The following is a 23,841-nucleotide window of genomic DNA, read 5'->3' on the forward strand; positions in this document are numbered from 1 at the left end:
CAAGTGGGTGGTCTTCCCATCATGACCCTATATGTTATACCCATTCAGAAGTGAGTAATATGGAGCTCAGTTCGACTGTGTGGGTTTCTGAGAAAAACGAAAAAATAAGTTTTAAAGAGAAAGAGAATAACTTTTCTTGGGTCTGTGTTTGATGCTGGAGGGTAGTATGCAGCGGGAGGCAAAAGGACAGTGAAATGAGTTGGGAGGAGGCCTAGAGCTCTCTCAGCTTCCTTCCCTCCCAAGGAGGGAGCTTATCTTATGACAGTCTTTGGTTCTCTGCACTCGCGGGCAGTGAACAGGCTCCTCATTGGTTACGTATGCATATAATTTAAGATTTAACTAATACTGTGAACCTTTACTTTAAGGCTAGATATGCACTTGGAGCTTCCTCTCAAGAGTTTTCTTTTATGTCTGTGTATGTATGTTTTTAACCCACATTGTTACTTTAACACTTCAGTTATGAGGCAAATTTTATCTGTACATACTGAACTGCAATGGTTTTATTTTTTCTGTCCCAGACTGGAGTTTTTTTACAGGGTTTTTGGTTTGGTTTGGTTTGATTTTTTGAGAGAGAGAGGTTTTTTTTTTTTTATTTTTTCTTTTCATTTTTTTAGGAACAGAAAGAAGTTGTGGTTTGATTTGTTAGGTTTGTTTTGAATGACAAAGCTTTTCTACCCCCCTTCTTAAAAACAGGACCTGAAGTCTGTATCTATATCTTTAAAAAAAATGTTTCAAGTCTAATCACGTTTGTATAATAACAATGGGTATTATGTAATTGTACGTGAATAAAAGATCTACACATGAATAAGTGCAATGATTGTTGCATTTAGGACTCCCAAACTGGTAGTATCTGGTGATGATGTTGTTGGATTAAGTGGATCTGAGGCAACTGTAGGCTGCATGTGGGATCCGCTGCTGAATATTCTGAGCCTGTGATACGTGGACCAGAGGCCTTTCAGAAAAGGCCTTCAATGCTGACTTTTAATCTTATCTTAAAAAAAGAGAATATGCATATAATCACAGAGATACACTGACAGGAATGAGAGGCACTTGTCATATAACTTCAAATATACCACAATTTTTGAGACCTCATTTTGACATTTTTATGTTTTTAAATAAGTATAGGAAACTGAAACAAACAAAACAGTTGTCCCAGATGTCTCCCTTCCTCCAACAGGTCCAGCTCTGAGTTACTGTAGAAATAGTCCCGTAACTCACCCATAGCAATGGGCTGCTGGGGGAGGGAGCATGTGGTCATGTTTCCAGGGCAGATAGAAGAGCTAACTTATGAAAAAGAATGGTGTGGGACCATATCATTTTTGACTTTACATGATACCCTGCTATTCTCAAATGAGCAGAACTTGTGCTGGTTCAGTGGCAAGTAATATCGAAAGCGTGGTTTCCTGCTACATCTTTCTTGAAGCAAGCGTTGCCCTTTTATCTTCAAAAGGTCATCATCATTTGTGTATCTGTCCTATTCTCTGGTGCACGGACCATTTAGTTTTTGCACGCGCTCCTTGTAACTGTCAAGAAAAATTTCCTTAAGAGTTCAAAATCAAAACACAAAATGATGATCACTTCTTTGGCCTTTGAGAAGAGGAAGTGGTGGTTTGTCTTACAACACAAGGCATACCCTGCAATGTTTATTGCTTAATTATTCTTTGTGAAGCTTCCTATTTTGGCTTTACTTTTAACCCCGAAACAAAGTGTAAATGATAAAGAAGCTCCGTGGTCATATGGAATAGGACTAAAGCTTTTATTTACCTCCCTTTCTCCTCCACTAGCCTTTTGCTTTTCTGTGTGATATCTCCATACATGTCCTCTCCCTTCTAGAAAGCCTCATAAAACCGTGTCCTCTCTTCTTCGGACTCCTACAGCATAGCACGGTGTGGCCTGGGCTCAGATCCTTAGCATCTAACCTTCCAATAGGGCTGCTTCACTGTGGCATTTGCTACGGGAATCCTGCCTACTGGAAATATGTCATGCATGGTAACCCTGCTTCTGTGGTCCACGCTTTCATCGCACCTGTTCCAGTTATATTTATTTTTACATTTTATCTCTGTGATTCTCTGATTAATTTCTATCTTGCTCACCAGCCTGTGAGCGCCCCTGAGGCCAGACACCTGGTCTGGTTTTGCTCACCAATGAATCTGTCTCCTGCGCATAGCAGAGGGAGCTGACTCACAGCCACTAAATTGTCTCCTTGCCTTCAAATTCACACCCCTTCCAAAACATTCCTCTCATTATCACCAACACCTCTACAAGTTCAGATAACTCCTCAATGCCAAAAAAAAAAAATAAATAAATAAATCTAAATTCCAGGCCACAGGCTGCTTTTAAAGGCTTATCTCAATGTTGGTATGACAACATTGCTTTTTATTTAGGTTTATTTTACCTTACCTTGTATGATATAGAGCTAGTTATTCCCTGCCTTGATTTCTCTTTATATTGTAAATTGCTTGCCTCTTTGTAAATTATTGCTCCTCATAAAACAATTGACTTAGCATTATGGAGATACACATCTCTAGAATTACTATACTTGATAGCTATGTTCTTCCTATACCGGAAATTTAGATATTTTATAAATATTCTCTTGTTTATATTATGTAGACTGAGAATATATCTTATTCTGTTTTTTTTTTTATTAATAGCTGTCAATCCTATTGCCTGGAGCACGGCGATATTGATATAATAGGCTTTGCAATCCTACCTTAATGACCCCTTGAATATTTGTTTAATCTGTTAAACTTTGCGATCTCCTGAAGCTCTTTCCAAACTGTTACTTAATTAGATTAATTAGTGTCTTAGGTTTAAGTTCACATGAGACTTTTGCATTTGTCTCTAGTGTATTTTCTTACTTTCCTACTCACTCTCCCTTTCTTTTCTGAAGGTCAAAGTTTGTCTGATAATGTCTATCCGAACTCTGTTATAGTGTCTTTTCGTTACTTCCCTGTGTATAATGTTTACCTGATTGAAAATATTTGGAATGTTTTCAAGGTCCTGGAGACTGAAAAACCTCAGCAGATCGAGGAATCTGTACAAATTCAGCACAGTGCCCTTCTTTTGTTGCCTAGGGAAGCAGTGCTTTGACAAGATGGCCTGAAATTAAGTTTTGAAAGCTAATGCCATCTCCATTATACAAATCCCAAGAGCCTTTAAAATATATTTTTAAATAAATATGTGTACTATACTTTGCAAAGCTGCGATAGCAGAAAACTGGCAACATTCCACGTGTTTATAATTTGGGGGTTGTTTGACTAGTTTGTGGCACATCCACGCAAAGGAGGGGCGTGCAGGTGTGCAATGGCGTGAGGGTTATCCTGTATGGTATTCCTGAGTTCCTCGGGGTATATTATTAAGTCTATGTGTGTGGGTTTTCTTCAAAATTATACGGAGAGTGGAGGGGTGGGTGGAAGGGTTCCGATATAACAAAATTGTCCATGAATTGTTATTTATTGAAAGCGGTGGATGGATACTTGAGGATTCATTATGCCATTCTGTTATTTTTGTTTATATTTGAAATATTTCTTTAAGGAAAAGCTAACATTAACAGGTATGGTCTAATGTTCAGAGGGAAATGTTTTTCTGGGATAGTCATTAACAGGTTTTCATCCATGAAATGGTTGAACCGACATATTTTAGCTTATAAACACAAACAAGTCTACATATGTAATCAAACCTTTTCAGCTCCTTGAAGATTTAAATGATAAACTGTGATCAATTGCCAAAATCGAAGTGTGGTGATGCCTTGATAACAACAGATTCTTTTAAAACACTGCTTTATGGCACTGAAAAAAATATGCGGGTATTAAGGGAGTGGGAGTCCAAATGATATCAATGGCTATTAATCCCACATGAAGAAAGACAACCAAATGAAGCCAAAACAAAAAACAAAACAAAACAAAAGACAACCAGACATTTAGTGCCTCCTGATGGAAGTACATGCTACCACCTATGAAGTATTTTTGCAGCAGGAAGAGGAAAACAAGCGTACGTGTAATTTATGTCTATGTTTGAAAATTAGAGATAGCAGAATGGAAGCTGTAAGTCCACAGGTGTGATCCCATTTAATTTGTGTCTGTATGAAACAGAAAAATTAGTTACTGTGACTCCCATTTTAGAGAGGAGGAAAAGAAACTTAATGAATAAATGGCATGCCTGTGGCCACTTGACAAATAAATTTAGGAGCCAGAGCCTAGCATGCCTTCCAGATTCATATTACAGAACATGCTTTCCATATTAAAAGAATGGGGATCCCATCATCAGGGAGCAGCTAATCTGATAAGATAGACATGAGAGATGATAGATGTTCAACAGAAGATCCGGACCTTTAATTTATGACAGTTGGAGTTATCTTCTCTGGCAAGAGAAAAGTGCATGTTTACCCTTCTGTTAAGTGCAGATTCACATGTGTCAAGAGATCAAAATAGCAGATTAGGATGGCTTTTTTTTTTTTTTAATGCAATTGGGTCTTCTTACCAGATCTCTTAGAAGAGCAACGATCCCAATGCCACCAAAATGGGCCAGGAGAGACCTTGCTGGCCAAGACAGGTCCTTTTAGAAATTGCTCTGGGTCCACTTGAATATGTGAGCAAATCAATGGGCAGCACATAGGCTGGCTACGTTGACTTGTGCAGTCATACAAGGACCCACTCTCACAAAGGCCTGAGGTTGGTTTAATGCTGTAGGGTCACCATCCTGGTATCCTTAATTTTATTCTTGAGCTGATGTTTTGTAAGTGAAGTCTGACGGGACAATTAAGCATGCACATAGGCAGCAGATATAGGTGAGGTGGCAAGGCAGAACATACAAGCATAGGCCTGAGCTGTGGCCACAGCAAAAAAAATAGGTATCGAGCAAGTAAACTGTTGGACTGGTGCACAGGTGCATGCTTCAGGCAGTGTTGGCCATAGCAGGGTGTTGGTTTTTAGTTTCCAAAAAAAAATTTGAATTATTTTGTGTTATATTTTAAGGGTGAATGTTATGTTTATTTACCCAATCAATGAATAGTAATTGAGTGTTAACTATAATGCTCAATAAACAAAATGGGGTTTCTGCTCTCGTGAAGCTTATATAACTTTTTTCCCAATTAATGCCACAATTGCCTACTTTTTAAAATTAGAATTATTGATTTGAGTGTAGCAGTGGAGAGTATCTTTGTAACAAAGAGGTCTTTATTATAATTTATCTATAGCTAAGTGTACTGACCTATAACTTCACTGGAGAATAGCTTACCCCAGCTGACCTTTGCTTGCTTTCATTATTTTCCACTAATTTTACTTTATGTGTGAAGATTTCCATAAATAGCTGAATCTGGAATGATTTTATTTTAGAATTGTGAAAAATGGAAGACAGTACCACAGACACAGAACAAGAAGAGGAAGAGGAGAAAGATGAAAAGGCTCAGGAGGACCCCATTTGTGCTGTAGCACCCACAATATATATCCAAGATGAGCGATGTGTTGATTTATCTACAACTCCAGCTTTCATTTGTCTGCAAGAGGTAGGTTTCTCTCTACGTATTACTATACTCAGACCTGAATCATAATCAACTTAAAAATCAGATGAAGCTAATATTATTATCAAAATGACTTATCACATGTAACCTGTAGGCAATACACACAGTTTGGAGCACTTTAAAATAAAATAGTCCCCACCTTCTCTTCCAAAGTCTTATCATACAATCCTGTACTAACGTAGTAGTGTAAGTTCTGACACTTTCATAGCATAATAAATATTTGCATGTATGTGGTCATTTAAGTACATTCCATAGGTGGATAAATGAAATAAAAGAGCAAATTTCTTTCATTCTTGAATATACTACATTTACTTCCATAAAATGAAGATAAAAGATCTTGATCGTTAGAGCAGTAGAGCATTGAAATATACTGCTTTGTATTAGCAGAGAAGCAAAAACAAGGAAATATGATGTTTGTCTGATTTTTGTCTTATTGTCTAATTTTTAAAAAAACTAAGATGAACATTTAGGAAATGCCCATATATGAGGAGAGTTTCTTTTTTAAATAATAACTGACTACATAATGCAACTGTTACCTTGTCATGCTTGAGAACTATACTGGACTATTAACTTTGTGCAAATATAACTGAATGTAACTGAATAAAACCTCTAAGTAAGTTGATAGTCATAATAAAAATAAGCTTAGGGGCTCCTGGGTAGCTCAGTCAGTTGAGTGTACAACTCTTGGTTTTGGCTCTGGTCATGATCTCAGGGTCATGGGATCGAGCCCCGCCTTGGGTCACACTCAGTGGAGAGTCGGCTTGGGATTCTCTGCCTCTCCCTCTGCCCCTCCTCTGCTCTCTGTCTCTGAAATAAATAAATCTTTAAAAAAAATAAAAATTAGAATAAGCTTAAAAAGTCTTAGAACAAAACCAGAGTTCATTCAAAACCAAGAAGCAAAGCCAAATCCCCACCCAAATACCTTGTTGGTGTAAATATTTGAAACAATTGCTGCCACTGCTGTTGAGTTTTTATTTTATATATACAAACATCATGTCAGGAACACAAGATAGCAACTTGTCCTGTTACTGGTGGTGTGAATTTTGATCAGTTGGTCAAGGCAGTGACTTTCACAGTTTCCTCCTCTGTACAGTTGTTATTTTTCGTTTGAAATTAATAAGCACCTATGGGGAGATACTCTGAGACTGAGATTTAAGTATCCTATTCCTCCTAAGATTTTCACCTACTAGTTTTACATTCTTGATGATACTTGCCCAAATCGGTTCTTATTATGATGATTGCCAAATGATGATTGTCTAATTCCATTATTCCTTCTACATTTATTAGTTGGCTTCCTACTGTAAGGAAGAACCTTCTTTTCTTTAGTTCTGTCTACCTTTTTCCTATCTATCTATCTATCTATCTATCTATCTATCTATCTATCTATCTATCATCTCTCCCTATGAGTTCTTATTCTTTTCAATGGGTTATAATCCATTACCGTCATTATTTGTTTTGATGTCTCAATTTTCCCTGATTTGGCCATTGTACACCCCTTCAAGAAAACTCACTTGTCCTTTTGACATGACCCTATGATTCTTTGTGTAATTATTTACTTTCTGTCATAAGAATGTTTTCCAGACTCTTCTTGCATTTTCTTTGCTCCAACCTTGGAATTCTCAAAATTTCCCAAAGGATCCCTGGTTCCTTTTAGTGGAGAATGATGTATTTGCAAACTTAGACCTCAATGCTGGGTATGCTCATAGCTACTAGTCTGTCGTTGCTTCTAAGTCCTCTCAGCAGACAGAGCTAGGCAACAGATGCACGCGTGTATTTATCCACAAATTTATATCTATTTCTTTATCTATATTTATATATTTAAAACCATGAATCCACATCTTTAGTCTTCATATTTTTAAGTAACCAGGGTTCTCTATTTCTGCTAAAATCCATTGTATATTCAACTTTTTGTGATAGAATTTCTACTTTTATACCACTACCCTTAACAATTCTATCAAATAAAAAATAAGGCTAGAGTTCATTTCTACTAAAAGTTACGCTAATAATAAAAATTATAGCCAAGTTTTTTAAGGCATAGATAAAGAAGCATGGAAGGTTTGTTTTGTAAAGACAAAGGTGAACCTAGGACAACTTCTCCTGCATATTGATGTTCAATGTAGCAATTTATTAACTATCTCAAGAATCTCTCAGGGTACATGTATGCATAAATTGTAGTTATTAATCATTGGGTATGACTAGCCCCTGAGAAGGTGGATACCTTAGACTATAGTGTCAAAGAATGGTCTTATCTACCCTTTTGAGTAGTGTAAAATTACATCAGTAATGAAACCAGTAATTCTGCATGACAGTTCCTCAGGCCAATCGTCTTGCAGAATGATTCTTGGTGTCAAACAACTTTATTTCCATAAGAAACACCACTGAAATTGTTTCTGTTGGCATCTATAGCTTTATTTACTAATTCTTTCAACATTCCTCTCAGATTTATGAGTCTTAACAACGTTCGTGACCCACTTTATATAAGCGTCCTTCCTTCGGTTATCCGAACAGAAGCTATATTTGCAGAATAGCAAGAGTTCAGACGGCAACTGAAAGAAAGCAGTCAGAAATCCACTTCCAAAGGTCCAGATGCTTGGCATCACATTGAAAGAGCCAGAAGCCGCTTACAGCATTTATTGTTATCAATGCTAGTCACGCAATTGGCCCACACTACCAAAACACGGATGGCATGGTCTCATTTAACATTGCCTGTAGAATACGGTCAGTATGGTGTTCATAGCACTGTGTGATTTGGGTCCAAACCACGTGTGGCATCTAATAATTCACTTAGCCTCTCATGATCTTCTGGTTATGGTGTACTCCTTCGCAGGGACTCTCCCACATTCAGATGCCTAGGAAACTGGCACATACTCACAAAGCATGATGCAAGGTTATGGCTGTCCAGAAATACTCCTGGTCCCATTGCATCTTGAAAGACTGTGCCATTCACACTAAAAGAAATCAAACCAAATACTTGTAGAGGCCATACTTTGCAACCCCTGCATCTGTTCTTCACCTTTTAGAGTCTGGCTCAATTCCCATGTCCTTGGAGAAATTTTGCCGGTGTTTCCTACCACCTCTCAACTATTTGAGCATTTGTAGGCTATACCTATCACCTGTTACTGGTCATTAACAGAGATTTATTGAATATCTTCTTTTCATATAATACTTTGCATGGAAAATTTAGAATTCCCCACTGACACTGTGATGTATTAATTGTATTGTATTAACCAATGAGATTAATCATTAATTAATCGATGATTAATGATTGTATTAATCAATAAGACCTAACAGGGCAGGAACTACACTGTATTAATTCACACTTTGGGATAATTTGTTCCAAGTGGTGCTTGGGAACTAAGCCACAAGGTTCCCAGCAGTGGACTGTGTGGTTTAATGCTGGACATCTGCTCCCCAACTCTGCCATTGCTGCCTACCTATGAAGCCTGACGCTCCATAGATTTTTCTTGTCTTATTAAAATTTGATGGTGCTCAATTTTATTTTTATTTGAAAATTTTTTGTTATCAAAAAATATTTTTTGTTATCTAACATATGTACAGTGATGCTCACAAATAGTGTGTAGCTTGGTGAATGTTCACATATCCCTATAACCGACATGTTCAGAACCAAACTCATCCTTCTTTTTCCCAATCCTAATTCTCCTCCTGTGTGCTCTCTGTTAGTTTGACAGATAAATATCTCTTTTCAATTTGTCTGTTCTCCATTCTTGCCACATTCCCACTCAGATCAAGATATGTTTCCTACAACCCAGAGGTGTCCCTTGCGACTCTTCCTGGTCATTGCCCCCACCAAAGTTAACCACTATTCTGATCTATGACTACACATAAGCTTTGCCTCTTTTTAGATATCATACCGAGGGAATCATACAGTATGTGTTTCTTTGTGTCTGGCTTCTTTGGCTCACCATTTTGTCCTTGAAATTCATCCTTGCATTGTGTGTGGCCGTAGTTCATTCTTTTTTACTGCTGTATAGCGTTCTTAAATGTAAATATGCCATAATTAGCTTGTCCATTCTATTCTGTTAAGAGATTGGGGTTGTTTCCTCTTTGGGATGACTATGAACAAAGTTCCATGATCATTCTTGTGCATGCCTTATACTTATGAATTCATTTATTTTGGGTGTATACCTAGGAGTGGGGTTACTGTCTCATAGTCTAGGTTTATATTCAGCTTTAGCAGATAACTTCAAATAGCTTTCCAAAAAGATTATACCAACATACACTCTGAGGGCCATATATAACTCTTGTTGTCCAATACAGTGGCAAGCACTATGTGTTATTTTATTTGTATCCTAGGCGGCACCTGGCTCAAGACCTTGCACAGAGGCAAGCAGTAAATATTTAGCATTAAAAAATCATTTTTTCAACAAATAGTTTGTGTGTCTCTCTGTTCAAAGCATCTTACTAGATGCTGTGGCACACCCAGGCTTAACACAAGTTATAGCTTTCATGGTATTCCCCAAGTTAGGATTCCTCTTTCTGTCTGTACATTGTTATGTAAAGTACCACTGATTTGTAAGTGTGACCTCAGGTGTCAAATGTCAATGTGTCAGATGTTGAAGTTTTTTCCAAGACTTGGAAGCCAGAAAGTCATTCTTGTTTTAATGCCAAGGGCCAAAATCAAAACATGCAATTATTTGCCTAAGCCTTTTGGCTTTTTGTTTTTCACCAAGAACCTTCCTTCTCTTCATTTCTTGAAAATAATTCTTGTGCCAGTCGTAGTTATGTCTTTGGCCTGTGAAGAGGGAAGGTAGCATGGGAGCATTTGGGAGGCACGAGGGGGCAATGTGAACATTGGAGGGAAACACTGAGGAAGTAGAAGTGTGCGTCCATATAGAATACGAAATTCTGTAAGAGTAGAGTGTGGGGGTGTTCAAGTCGTGTGGATGAGTAAATCAAGATGGACTAGGCTTGCTGATGGTGACCTTTTCACTGAAACAGGTTATATATAAAACTATGAACTCTTGGACTTCTTACAACACGTGTAATACATATATTTGCGTCCAAGTGTTAGTTGCATGTCAGATCTGGAAGCCATTGAGATATCAAGAAGTTTTTGAAGAGTAATGGGAAACTTGAAGTCTCAATCCATTTCACAAATATTAATTCAGTGCCCATTATGTGCCAAGCTCTATGCTAGGAGATATTCATTATGGTTATTATTAAAGTCACTCAAATCAAATTTACCCCTTCCACTCCTTTGTTTTGAGCGCCTTCTGTATGCTGCATAGCACCAGACACCATAGGCGTTCATGGGCATAAAGCATATAAAAGGTTACTATTCTGTAGAAGCTTAACTTGGGAAAAAGAAACTTGAAATATTAACTATCGACAAAAGGCAACATTTAATTGTGAACCTGGAAGGTGCAATCAGAGTTATCGGAATTGAATGGAAAGAACAATCACTGTGGGAATGAGATGATCTGGAAAAAGCTTTTCAGGGGAGTACGACATGAGAGGGGATATTGCAGCCGTACCCATGGGGTCCACTATGAACCTACTTTTCTGTCCTTAAGCTTTGCCCACATGCATACATGCACATACTGGGAATATCTTTACCAAATGACCCTAAGGTACCTCAAGCTAAACACACTCAGAACTAAATTCATTCTTCTTCTCCTAAACCTAATTTTTGTCAGTTGGTTCCCGTAAACACCTATTGAATTTGTCTCTGTTCCATTCCTGCCATATCACCAATTAGAATGCCATTTCTAAGAGTAGATGTAGGGAGAGACCGAACCAAGGCAGTGGCAATGGGAAAAATGATAGAATACATGTAGGAGAGATACTAAGGAGATAGAAAACGCTGGACTTAGTGTCTGAATGGACAGGGAGGAGGGGAGTGAGGAAGAGGAAAGAGTCTGAACTGATGCTTGGATTATGGTATTCTAAGCGACAAAGAATTCAGAGGAAGCAAGGGTCTGAGAGGAATGTCCAATATGTGGATCTTGAGTTTCCCAGGGAAGTCTTTGGGCTGGATATATAGACATAAAAGATTCTCAATAGTACTCAGATTGCTTTCTCAAAGGTTTGCAGATTGGTTTTTATGTCTATTTAAGAGCACCTTCTACCATGGTGTGTTTATAAAAAGATATTGCTCTCATTTACTTAATTCCCTACTTTTACTGGGATATTCACATGTTCAAAAGATACCTTCTTATTCTTTATACATTTCATTCTCCTAAGGCTGGTAACAGATTAAATAACTTTAGGAATTTTTAATAAAAATTTTTGATTAGTTACTGAAAATCCTGGTGATTTTTGGATGCTACTAAAGCTTCCTTCATTTTCTAGGTTTGACCTCCTATAGGTACTGATGAGTTTCTTGGGTTAATCTGTAATGAAGTTTAAAATGTTTTTCAAGAGTGAAAATTATTTCTATTTCTTTCATACATGAATTAATCAAGTAACTGTTTACAAAGGTGAAAATATAAGATCCTCACCCTCAAGGGGCTGATAGTCAATGTAGTTTTAAGTGTGTAATTTAATTCCCATAGTGATTCCATAAGGAATAGGAATTTTATTTTTTATTTTTTAAAGATTTTATTTAGGGGCGCCTGGGTGGCTCAGTCGTTAAGCGTCTGCCTTTGGCTAAGGTCATGACCCCAGGGTCCTGGGATCGAGCCCCGCATCGGGCTCCCTGCTCAGTGGGAAGCCTGCTTCTCCCTCTCCCACTCCTCCTGCTTATGTTTCCTCTCTCGCTGGGTCTCTCTCTATCAAATACATAAAATCTTTTAAAAAAAAGATTTTATTTATTTATTTGAGAGAGAGAATGAGATATAGAGAGCACGAGAGAGAAGAGGGTCAGAGGGAGAAGCAGACTCCCCGCCGAGCAGGGAGCCCGATGCGGGACTCCAACCGGGGACTCCAGGATCATGACCTGAGCCGAAGGCAGTCACTTAACCAACTGAGCCACCCAGGCACCCAAGGAATAGGAATTTTAAGATATTATTTTTATCTTAAAGTTCTGAAAGGTTGAGACTTGCCCTGGGCAGGTACTGAGTCAACCAAGGAACCCTGTCTCCTGTCTCCTACCTTAGTGCATATTTCATCTCACACTCTTCACTGGACATTCATACATTTAAACACTACTATTTTAGGATTTTAAAAATTGACTTTTTAAGTAAACTGTATATTAAAAGGAAAAATAAAGGTAAATATTTAATGTTCTATTTAAATATTTCCCCTTAGTTTCCCTATCCTTTTTTAGTTATCACACTTCATTAATAGCTGTATGTGGAGGATATGCATTAAAAAAAAACTACTAAATCTCTTTTTAAAATCTTCCTACAAGTTTCGTTGGCCTGTTTTCACGTGTCCTTTAGACATCCAGGCAGCCTTGCGAGAATAATTTTTCAATATTATTTTTTGTCTGTCAAGAAACTTTAAACAGACTGATTATTAAATACAGATAGGTTCCATGTTTCCCATAAAGTTTTTGGGTTTTTGGCTTTTTTTTTTTTTAACTCTGACAGTAAGGTGGAAATTTAAAAATCTTTCCAGTATGGAAAAAGACTTTGGGACATGGTTGGAATGCACTTAAACATTTGTGGTTTTGACATGGCTAATATCTATTTACAAAGATTAAAGGTTTATATTAGGATTATAAGACTACAAGCCACATTCCACTTTGCAAAGTACATTAACACCCCTAAATTCAATCAGTAAAATCATACACCGCAGAAGAGTCCAGGGGAAGAGAAAAGAAAGTTCCATGTTAGCATATCCTTATACTTGGCACTTTTGAAATGAAAAACATGAAGGTTGATTCTGGCCAGGAATCCAGGGTGTTGTCAGAAAAACTGCTATCTGAACATGTGATCAGTGGCAAGTGGGAGTCAGAAGAGACTTGAAAATCAGGGACAGAGAAGAATTGATTGTTCCTCTGTCTCCTATCTGAGATTATCTTCCTTACTCATTCTAAAATCTTTACTGAGCATTGAGCACATGCCAGACTCAGGGCTGGGAATAAGAGGAAAATGCCACAAAGACCCTACCCCCACGCAGCTCATCTGTCCCTTCCTCTGTGTGGTTAATTGTCCTTAATTTCCCTTTCTCTTTTTTGATTCTCTTACAGACATACTGAGGACCTAGTTTGTGTATGTGCACAGGCCTATGTTTATTTTTCATTATATATTTAATAACATTTTAACTACCTCTGTATTTTTCACTGATTCTTTAGCTAAACTGTTATAGCAAGTTGGTTAAATATTAAAAATAATAATCTGAAAGGGCTCCTGGGTGGCTCAGTCGGTTAAGCACTCTGCCTCTTGATCTCAGCTCAGGTCTCGATCTCTGGGTTATGAGTTCAAGCCCCATGTTGGAGCCCACTTTAAAAAAACAAATCTAAATTCAGATGCTTGTTTTTTAAATTGTCACTGTGAACAGATGTTGCTTTTTAAAATAAAGATTAGGAAGAAATATTTAATCGTATTATCTTTTCCTTTGAGAAAGTTCTTGAGAGAGAAAATAAGTTGACTTTTGAAAGCATGTGGCTCTCAGTAGAGAACATGCATTTTGTGAAACAGTACCTTCAGTAACCCAAGAACTATTTGAATATACATTTGCCCTTGAACAACATGGGGATTAGGGGTACCAATCCCCCTGCACAGTTGAAAGTCCACATATAACTTTTGACTCCCTCCCAGAACTTAACTACTAACAGCCTACTCTTGGCTGTACTAATAACATAAATAGTAGATGAACATATATTTTGCATGTTATATGTATTATACACTGTATTCTTACAATAAGGTAAGCTAGAGAAAAAGAATGTTATTAAGAAAATCATAAGGAAGAAAAAAACACATTTACAGTACTGTACTGTGTTTCAATATTGAAAAAGAAACTCCATGTATGAGTGGACCTGTGCAGTTCAAACTGGTGTTTTTCCATCCATGTTGTAGGACGTGACAGGATTTCTGTCCGTTTTAAGACTGAATAATATTCCATTGTATGTATATAGCACATTTTGTTTATCCATTCATCAGTCTATGGCCACTTGGGTGATTTCCACCTGTTGGCTATTATGAATAATGTTGCTATGAACAGGGAGTACAAATACCTCTTCAAGATCCTCACTTCCAACTTTTCTGAGCATATATATATATATATATATATATATATATATATATATCTACAAGTAGAATTTACCAGGCTGTGAATCTCTATAGTCTGAAATTTCATTATTGCTAAACTGCTCTCCATAGAGGCTGTAATAATTTATGTTCCCAGGAACAATAAATGAATGTGACTTTACTCATACCAGCACCGTGTGCTATGAGTAACTTTTTGAACTTTTCGAACTTTTTGAACTTTGTCACTCTGACGGGAGGAAAATGTATCTCATCACAGTTTTCATTTGACATGCATGGAGTGGAGCTTCTTTTCATATGTTTAAGACTGTTTTAAAAATACAATATATTAACAGAGGATGTCATGTATAGGAAGGCAAACAGATCAGGAGACAGTTGCCATTGAAATGATAGTTTATTACTCTCACAGTTCCTAAGAAAAGGGGGCATGCCATGCCATGATGGGCAACATGGGTAAGCACTGGAACAGTCAGGAGGCGGAGGGAGAGGGAGGAACTGGGCAAGAGAGCCTTTATTGTGATTTTCTTGGGAAGGGATGGGTGAAGCCGGGTAGGCAGGCTTGGGATTGGTTAGTAGGAATAAGTTCAGTGAGCTCTAGGGCATAGGGGCTATCCCTAGTGACCTGGTACTAGGCTCTGGGGTGATTAGGGCAAGTGTATAGTGGCCTGAAGGTGAGAGCCTAATAAGACACTTAAGAGTGTGGACTCTGGATTGGCTGGTTTGCATCTGAGAAGTGGACCTCCAGCAGGAGGACTCCTTTCAAAGTGGGCGAGGGGGACAAGGAGGAAGGCTGGAGGCCAAGGCAAAGTGACTCCGGCATATGATCAGGTGGTCTAGAATAAGCTGGCCAGCATAGGCACACAGAGCAGACATTAAAGCCTCAACTCTACGGAAGCGAGGAGCATGGTTAATACAAAGACCCATTTGTAACTTCTTTTTTTGTGATTTCTGCTCACATCTTTTTTTTCCATTTTTCTATTGTGTAGTTTTTTCCTTATAGATTCATAGAAACTCTTTATACATGTAGAACGTCAGCCTTTGTATATAATATGCATTGCAAAAGTCTCTCAGTTTGTTGGATTTCTTTTGTGTTTGCTTAAGGTGGTTTTTCTTGATGTGGAAATTTGTTTTTTATTGTGCTTTTCTTTTACAGCTTCAGATTCTGTGTCATACTTTAAGAAGACCTTTGTTACTCTGAGATCATAAATGTGTTTCCTGTATTTTCTCCCAGTACATTCACAGTTTGAGTCATCATATTGTGACCTTTGTTACATCCAGCATTTATGTTGATATAAGGGCAAACAGAAAGAAGATGCCGGCAGCAAGCTTAAAACCTAATGCCAAGTCCAATATCTTCTGAGGCAAAAGTTCTTTACATTATTCTCAGCCCATCCATACCCAACAGAGGCAAACAGGTACACCAGGGTGCATCCAAGATATGAAATAAGGGAGTGCAAGAATTACCTGACATCAAACCTCAGATTAAAAAGATAGAGGCTTTGCTGTCTGAAAAGACAACATCTAAGAATGGACAGGCTCAAAATGTCTTAAATCTTTTTTAAAGATTTTATTTATTTATTTGACAGAGAGAGAACAACAGCGAGAGAGGGAACACAAGCAGGGAGAGTGGGAGAGGGAGAAGCAGGCTTCCCGCGGAGCAGGGAGCCCAATGCGGGGCTCGATCCCAGGACCCTGGGATCATGACCTGAGCTGAAGGCAGACGCTTAACGACTGAGCCACCCAGGCGCCCCTATCTTAAATCTTAATGGCTTGGAAAGAAAATCTCTGATCTGCCTGGGTGGGGGGAATGGTGCAGGTAAAATGGGTCTTAGTTCTAGCTCTTCATGTACTGGCCGCACAACCCTGAGCCAGAAATTCCAGTTCTCTGAATCTCATTTTACACTAAGAGTACACTTCTCAGCTTATTATCCTTCAGGGGTACCTCAGTGTCTACCATGGTGGTTTTCACCCTGTTTTTAAATTGCTTCTATCACTTTTTTCCAGTGGGAATCTTATAGGCAAGCACAGTAGGTAAAACAGATTTAGATGTGGTGGGTGCAGAGGGGAAGGTCCCCTGTGCGCTCCCCTTCACGTCTCCTGTCACCCCCAGCACCATGGGGAAGCCCCATGCTCTGTACAGATAGTTTGTGAACCGAATAAAACTGAGCTATCTCCCACCTTAAAATCCATCCCAGCACAGCCAAAAGGAAACACAGAACTGACTCCGGAAAGCCTTGGAAAGCAATTTGATTATCCTGAAGGTTCCTTCAGGAACAGAGGAGGGAGTTCTACAGCGCATCATGCAACGAAACTTCCGAAAATTCCTTGTCGCAGCAGATGCCTCTCCCACATGCCTCTTAGCCCCTCTTTAAAAACTCCTCCAGAAACTGTTTTCCCACCCCCACACCCCCATATCTCTGCTCATCTTCTCCTTGACATCTTGACCATTTCATTATTTTGTAAAATGGTCTTCCGAGTTCCTTCCAATTTTCCTTCCCACCCAGTATCCCACCATCACCTCAGACCCAGACACAGAACTGAGCAATCAGTAGGTAGCAGGGAAGATAGTAGATACTTAGATTTGAATTTTTCCTTCCCTTAGATTTTCTTGCCCAAGATCATCACCTCTTTGACCTTACAGGCAAATCCCTTTACAGTCTCCACTCTTCCTCTCTTCTTTTTGCTACTGACCCCGGCCACAGACCCCATGCTCTGGCCAAATTCGACCCATTATTGTTTTCTGAATGAGCTCCAGATTTTCCAACCCACTGACACCTTTGCTCCTCCTGAGCCCAACCCAGAAGGGCTCTCCTTCACATTTCCTTGCTTCGGTATTCTGCTCATCTTGCAAGGACCGCTCAGAGCCTGCCTTTTTCTTGAAGCATCCCACTTCCCGACCAAGTGAGATCACTGTTGCTGCTGTTGTGTTTCCTGCATAGTCCTTGTACCTTATGCCACTTACTCTTTTCCGTCCTGTTTTTTAAACTTAACTATAGTAGCTTTAGGAACTTTGAAAGCAGGAAGCCTATGCTATTCGTCTTGATATTCCCTGCAAACTCTTGGTTAGCTTACCATCGTGTGTGTAGCCATGCCATTTTCAAAAGAATGCATGTGCATAGTAATTAGTAAAGCCTTCCGCCAAAAAAGATCACACTACTGAATCACCATTTTACAAAGTGAACTTAAAGAGGAGAAATTTCTTCTGAGTTTCTGAATGCATTTAACCACATCAAGTCCGCCTAAAACATCAGATTTAAATGTCTGAAGTTAGAAATTTCACACCAAGTTAGAATCATCGTGCATCTATTCTAGTTTTATTTTTGCTGGCTGAGACCCCCAAGGAAAATGCAATAGGGAGGCAATGATTTTCAAATATTATTTTGGAAACAAAACCTCTTCTTTAAGTGAAACTTAAGGTGGATCCCCAAGATATAAAATGAAAGCACAACTATTCTAGGCGAACTCTGTTTCATGCATCACACATTCTGCTGGTTTCTTCCTACCCGGCTTCCTCTGGCATTCATGAAATACGTCTGCCGAACCTCAGGGACACAGCTTGAGAAGCTCTACTCTAGTAGTTCAGCATGTGAAACCCAAACTCCATGTTCATCATACAAACACCAGTCTTCCTGTCCATCTTGCATAGCTACTCATGGTATCAGAGCCTCTCCAGATTTGTAATCGTTGACTTGATCAGATAAAGACAACATTTTTACCCGAATATAAGACAGAAATAAAAAGTCACCATCACTAAAACCATTCATTTGTGATATTTACATTTTTAAAGAATCATTTTACATAATAAATGAAATTAAGAACTTTGGCATTTACATGAGAAATCTTCTGGCTTCCACAAAGAGATGGAAAAATATTCCATGCTCGTGGATTGGAAGAATAAACATTGTGAAAGTGTCTATGCTGCCCAGAGCAATCTACACTTTCAATGCATTCCCTACCAAAATACCATCAACTTTTTTCACAGACCTGGAACAAACAAAACTAAAATTTGTATGGAATCAGAAAAGACCCCTTATCACCAGGGGATTGTTGAAAAAGAAAACCAAAGCTGAGGGCATCACAATGCCTGACTTCAAGCTCTATTACAAAGCTGTGATCATCAAGACAGCATGGTATTGGCACAAAAACAGACACATAGACCAATGGAACAGAATAGAGAACCCAGAAATGGACCCTCAACTCTATGGTCAACTAATCTTCGACAAATGAGGAAAGAATGTCCAGTGGAAAAAAGACCGTCTCTTCAATAAATGATGCTGGGAAAATTGGACAGCAACATGCAGAAGAATGAAACTGGACCACTTTCTTATACCATACATGAAGATAAACTCAAAATTGATGAAAGACCTAAATGTGAGACAGGAATCCATCAAAATCCTAGAGGAGAACATAGGCAGTAACCTCTTCAACATTGGCCACAGTGACCTCTTTCAAGACATGTCTCTAAAGGCAAGGGAAACAAGCAAAAATGAACTTTTGGGACTTCATCAAGATATATGGCTTCCAAGGAACTTACAAAGTGCTTTGTACTTAAGCAGAATGTTTTCACTGTAACCATGGAAGTAAAATAGTGTTTGGAGAGATAGAATACTTGTTTGGCCTTCTCTGTCAGAGTTGTTATAAATTCTGACTTAGCTTCAGGAAGAAAATAATTTTTAACTACTAGGTTTAGTAGGATCATTAACACACTTGAAAATGTATTAATTTTTAAAATATCTCCTGTCAGCAGAATATTATGTAATTGTTTTAGAAGATACAAAAAAATTTGCCTCACCTTAAATTGAGATTTAACTGGAATCATTCTCCACTTAAAAAATTCACACAGAAAGCCAGAGCAGGGTAATACTGAGATTTACTTTTTTTTTTTAAGATTTTATTTATTTATTTGTCAGAGAGAGAGCACAAGCAGGGGGTATGGCAGGCAGAGGAAGAAGCAGGCTCCCCTCTGAGCAGGGAACCCGATGTGGGGCTCCATCCCAGGACCCTGGGATCAGGACCTGAGCCAAAGGCAGACACTTAACTGAGTCACCCAGATGTCCCCTGAGATTTACTTCTGTGTGTACTTTACCTTGGAATCACCATAGGTAATTTGTCACGGAAAATTAGCCCATTTCATGAGAAATATATGAGAAAGCCAGAAAAGCTGAAAAGGGGTAACTGTCCACACATGATAAACAGTTTGCAGGGAACAGAGGTTTGTTTGTTGTTTGTTTGTTTTTCAGGGAAGACTTTAGTGAGTGTAAAACATTACCTCCCTATTGCAGCATTAATCACAGCAGAGAGAACATTGGAAATGCCCCGAGAAAAGTGTCCAGCACACGACTGGCATTCAGCAAGTAACAGCTACTTATCATTATTAGTATTCAGAAGCAACAATCTAGAAACAAAAACTAAAACAGGTTACTTAATTAACTAAAAAAAAAAATGTGATACTATCATTACTGGATGGGAAATAAATGTAAACAAGTAGTTTTGTGGACCCTTCTTTGACAAACTTTCACAACGTTAGCACAAGCTATTTGTTTCCTGCAGAGGATGAGAAAACCAATTTCCAGAGACAGAAACTGAACAAGTTTTCAGATTCTGAATGGTCCCAGATAAGATGAACCTTTGCATGAGGTCTTTTGTAATAGAGAAACAATTCATCTCCAATAGTGTCATCCTTAATTACTTAAGAAAGCCTTGAATGCTAGAGATTAAACTCAAATTTTGACAGTTTATACAGTTATTATTTGGAAAAAATCATATCCAAAATACTTTGATAAGCATATAGCATCATGCTATACATACAGTAGGCAAATGATACATATTTCTATTAAAATAATAAATACAAATGTATTATCAGTTATCTTAAGAGGCTAAGGCTAAATATAAGGCTATTTGTTTATAAACATGATTTTTAGGAGGGAATTTCAAAAGAAGAGTTTTTATCCTCAGAGGCATAGTGTAGGTTTCCTTCTGAAAATCACTAATAAAATAATACAGATCTTTTTGCGGTTCCTTGTGATGTCTAGGAAGATGTTGATTATGAATTAGCTAGATTATGGTTTTAATTTTGGTTTACCCCTGGGACTTTAGGTGAGCAAAAGTGCGGAGGCAGAATTAAATATGGACATGGGGACAGTAGGCTGCTGAACCGACAGAGAAGTTGTCAAGGAGTAGAAGGACCCATGCTGGGGGATTGTGGAGGAGAAGAGAGGCAGTAAAGAAGGGACATTTCAAGGAGTAACAGCCACATTAGGAGCATAGAATTTGTTATAGGGGATTTAAAGAAAACTATCTGAAGTTCTTTTATGGCAGTCTATTTTAAATGGCATCGTACAAAATAAGCTAGCTATTGGCCCATGGTAATTTTGTTGTATTGATTTTTGACTCTATGAGCTGCATATCTATTTTATTTGAATGGGCAGGTTTCCTTGTGTATTGTAGCATGTGTTACAGATAGCATACATAAGCCTACAAGTGTATCATACATGTACTTCTGTGTGTTTATGTGTGTGTATATACACCACAGGGGGAACCTACCCATATACAGAGGACGATACTCCTTTCCAGCTAGACCCAACATTAAGTGGAAATTGCCAGTCAGATTCATTTATAGCTATTCTAGTGTATTTTCTAGCTATTTTCACTTTGAAAGCTATTAGAAATACAAGATTTCGGTTATTGCTAACCAGGATAAGTTTTGGAAAATGTTTTTGAAAGAAACAAGTTTTAATATCATTGTCTCTAAAAATAAAGAGTAAAACCAGTCTCTGGCTAACTAAAGGTTTATAATCATAGCAAACTAGTACCCTAATGATTTAAAATGACTATACCTGATTATTCAAACTTGGGCATTACACGGTTAACAAAGAACATTTTTCGGTCTATGACCTAGTTCATATTCATATTTCTTTTGCTATAGACACACACACATACATAAACACACCAAATCCAGGGCGCCTGGGGGGCTTAGTCGGTTAAGCGTCTGACTCTTGGTTTTGGCTCAGGTTGTGATCTCAGGGTCGTGAGATCAAGCCCCATGTTGGGCTCCACGCTGGGCTTGGAGCCTGCTTAAGAGTCTCCCTCCTTCTACTCCTTGAGGGAATTTCAAAACAAGAGTTTATATCCTCAGAGGCATAGTGTAGGTTTCCTTCTGAAAATCACTAATAAAATAATACAGATCTTTTTGCGGTTCCTTGTGATATCTAGGAAGATGCTGATCATGAATTAGCTAGATCATGGTTTTAATTTTGGTTTACCCCCTGAGACTTTAGGTGAGCAAAAGTGCAGAGGCAGAATTAAATATGGACATGGGGACAGTAAGCTGCTGAACTGACAGAGAAGTTCTCTCTGCCCCTCCCCAGTTCACATGCATGCTCTCTCTGTATCTAATAAATAAGTAAGTCTCTAAAACAACAACAACACACAGTATCCTACACGACAACACTCCAAACTCACACGGCACTGCCTCCCAGAAGATGCAGTATCTGAGGCTTCCATAGATCATTGCCTCCTCCCTTCACAGTGAAGTGACTAAGTCACAAGCAGTGACTTCTGGAATACCATGTCTAGACTGCCATAACTGCTTTTAAGACATCTAGTAACTCATCAAAATAGTGGTGCTGGCAGAAGCAAAGAAAAGCACATCTAAGTCTAGAATATCCTAGAGAAAGCTGCTGCAGTGGGAATAAATCCCCTTTTGCTCCGTAAGGCAGCATCTGTGTGACCTCTGAAATGACAGTTCCAGGGTGGATGGGCTGCAACTGTGCTGGTTATTCCTACTCGTCTTCCCTGGAAGGCTTTGCTCGATGGACACTTATTTACCAGGTTATCTCATCTAGGCCCATAGATGCATGACCGTCTATTCTAGTATTCCTGAATATAGAAATGTATTTCTTTCCTTTTTTAAAAAAATTTTATTTATTTGTTTGAGAGGAAGAGAGAGAGAGGGCACAAGCCAGAGGGAGAAGTGATGTGGGGCTCAATCCCAGGACCCCGGGATCATGACCTGAGCCAAAGGCAGACCCCTAACCGACTGAGCCACCCAGGCGCCCCTAGAAAGGTACTTCTGAACCCTAGATGTCTTCTCTGAACATCATGCTAATATCCAAATGCCATCCACTTGGATGTATTATCAATATCTGAACTTCGAATGTTCAAAACTGCTGGCCACCACCGCCTCACCCCAGCCCTGCTACACTTTCCGGACAGGTTGCCCCTGCAGCCTTCTCCACCTCAGTGAACAGCAGCTCCATCCCTCCCAGTTGCTCAGGCCAAAATCCTGTCCTTGGGATACCTCTGACCTTTTCACCATCCACCCCCATCTTTGATCAGCAAAGTTTGTCCGCTTTACCTTAAGGATCCACTTCACTGCAAGCACTGTGGTGCACATCTCTCTCCAAGATCATTGCAAACACTGTCAGACTAGTCTTCAGGCTTCAATCACGTCTCCCAGCAGTGTATTCTCCACTAAACAAGAGTGATCCTTTTAAAACGGGTTGAGATTATGTACCTCTTCTGATCAAAACCCTTAGGGCTTTTACCTACTCAGGGTAAAAGGCAGAATTCTTACCATGACTTATAAGGTCTAGATGGTCTGGCAGTCGCCACCCCACCCCTTACTTAACCCCAACCCCCCAAGTTCTCTCTGGTCTCATCTCCTAAACCCCCTCCACCTAGACCATCTGTTTTTCCTACACTGGCCTCCTTGCTGACCCTAAAACATGCAAAGCACCTTTGCACCTGATGCTCCCTCTGCCTCGGTATCTTCTCGCAGCTATCCGCCTGAATTGTTCTCTCGTATCTTTAAGACTGTTCAAAGGCCACCTCCTCAGGGAGGTCTCCCCAGACTGCCTATGTAAAGTAGCATCCTTCCTGTCATACTCCTCATCTCCTTTGCCCCATTGAATTTTTTATGGCATTTCTTACATATTGTTATTCATTTCCTCTGATAAGACACAAAGTCCCTCTGCAACTTTTCAGACAAAAGTAAATATATAAATATTATTTTACAAACAGTAATATTTAAGGTTTCCACATTGCAGAATAGGGTTTTTGGTAACTGATCTATCTCTGGCTTTCTTGAAGACTGTCTGGCACATAGTATACACTCAATAAATACTTTTTGAGTGAATTACACCTGAATCCACTCCAAGATTTCTATCTCTGTAAGTCCTTTAGTTCCAAGCCATTTCTGGCTTCTTAATT

At 38.8% G+C, this 23,841-nt stretch overlaps 1 protein-coding gene across 3 annotated transcripts in view; it reads left to right on the plus strand.

Annotated features, from left to right (window-relative positions):
- The window catches only part of CCDC146 (coiled-coil domain containing 146), a 123,804-nt gene that overhangs the window by 15,515 nt on the left and 84,448 nt on the right, over positions 1-23,841 (plus strand). For all 3 annotated transcript variants that reach the window (XM_073898702.1, XM_025872770.2, XM_073898703.1), the window contains exon 2: positions 5,334-5,503. In XM_073898702.1, coding sequence (XP_073754803.1) covers positions 5,345-5,503 — 159 coding nt within the window. In that variant the 5' untranslated portion in view covers positions 5,334-5,344. The remainder of the gene's footprint in view (positions 1-5,333; positions 5,504-23,841) is intronic.

Source organism: Callorhinus ursinus, unplaced genomic scaffold (assembly GCF_003265705.2).
Source record: "Callorhinus ursinus isolate GAN/ISIS: 27379988/994484 unplaced genomic scaffold, GSC_fseal_2.0 scaffold12, whole genome shotgun sequence".
Classification (NCBI taxonomy): Eukaryota; Metazoa; Chordata; class Mammalia; order Carnivora; family Otariidae; genus Callorhinus; species Callorhinus ursinus.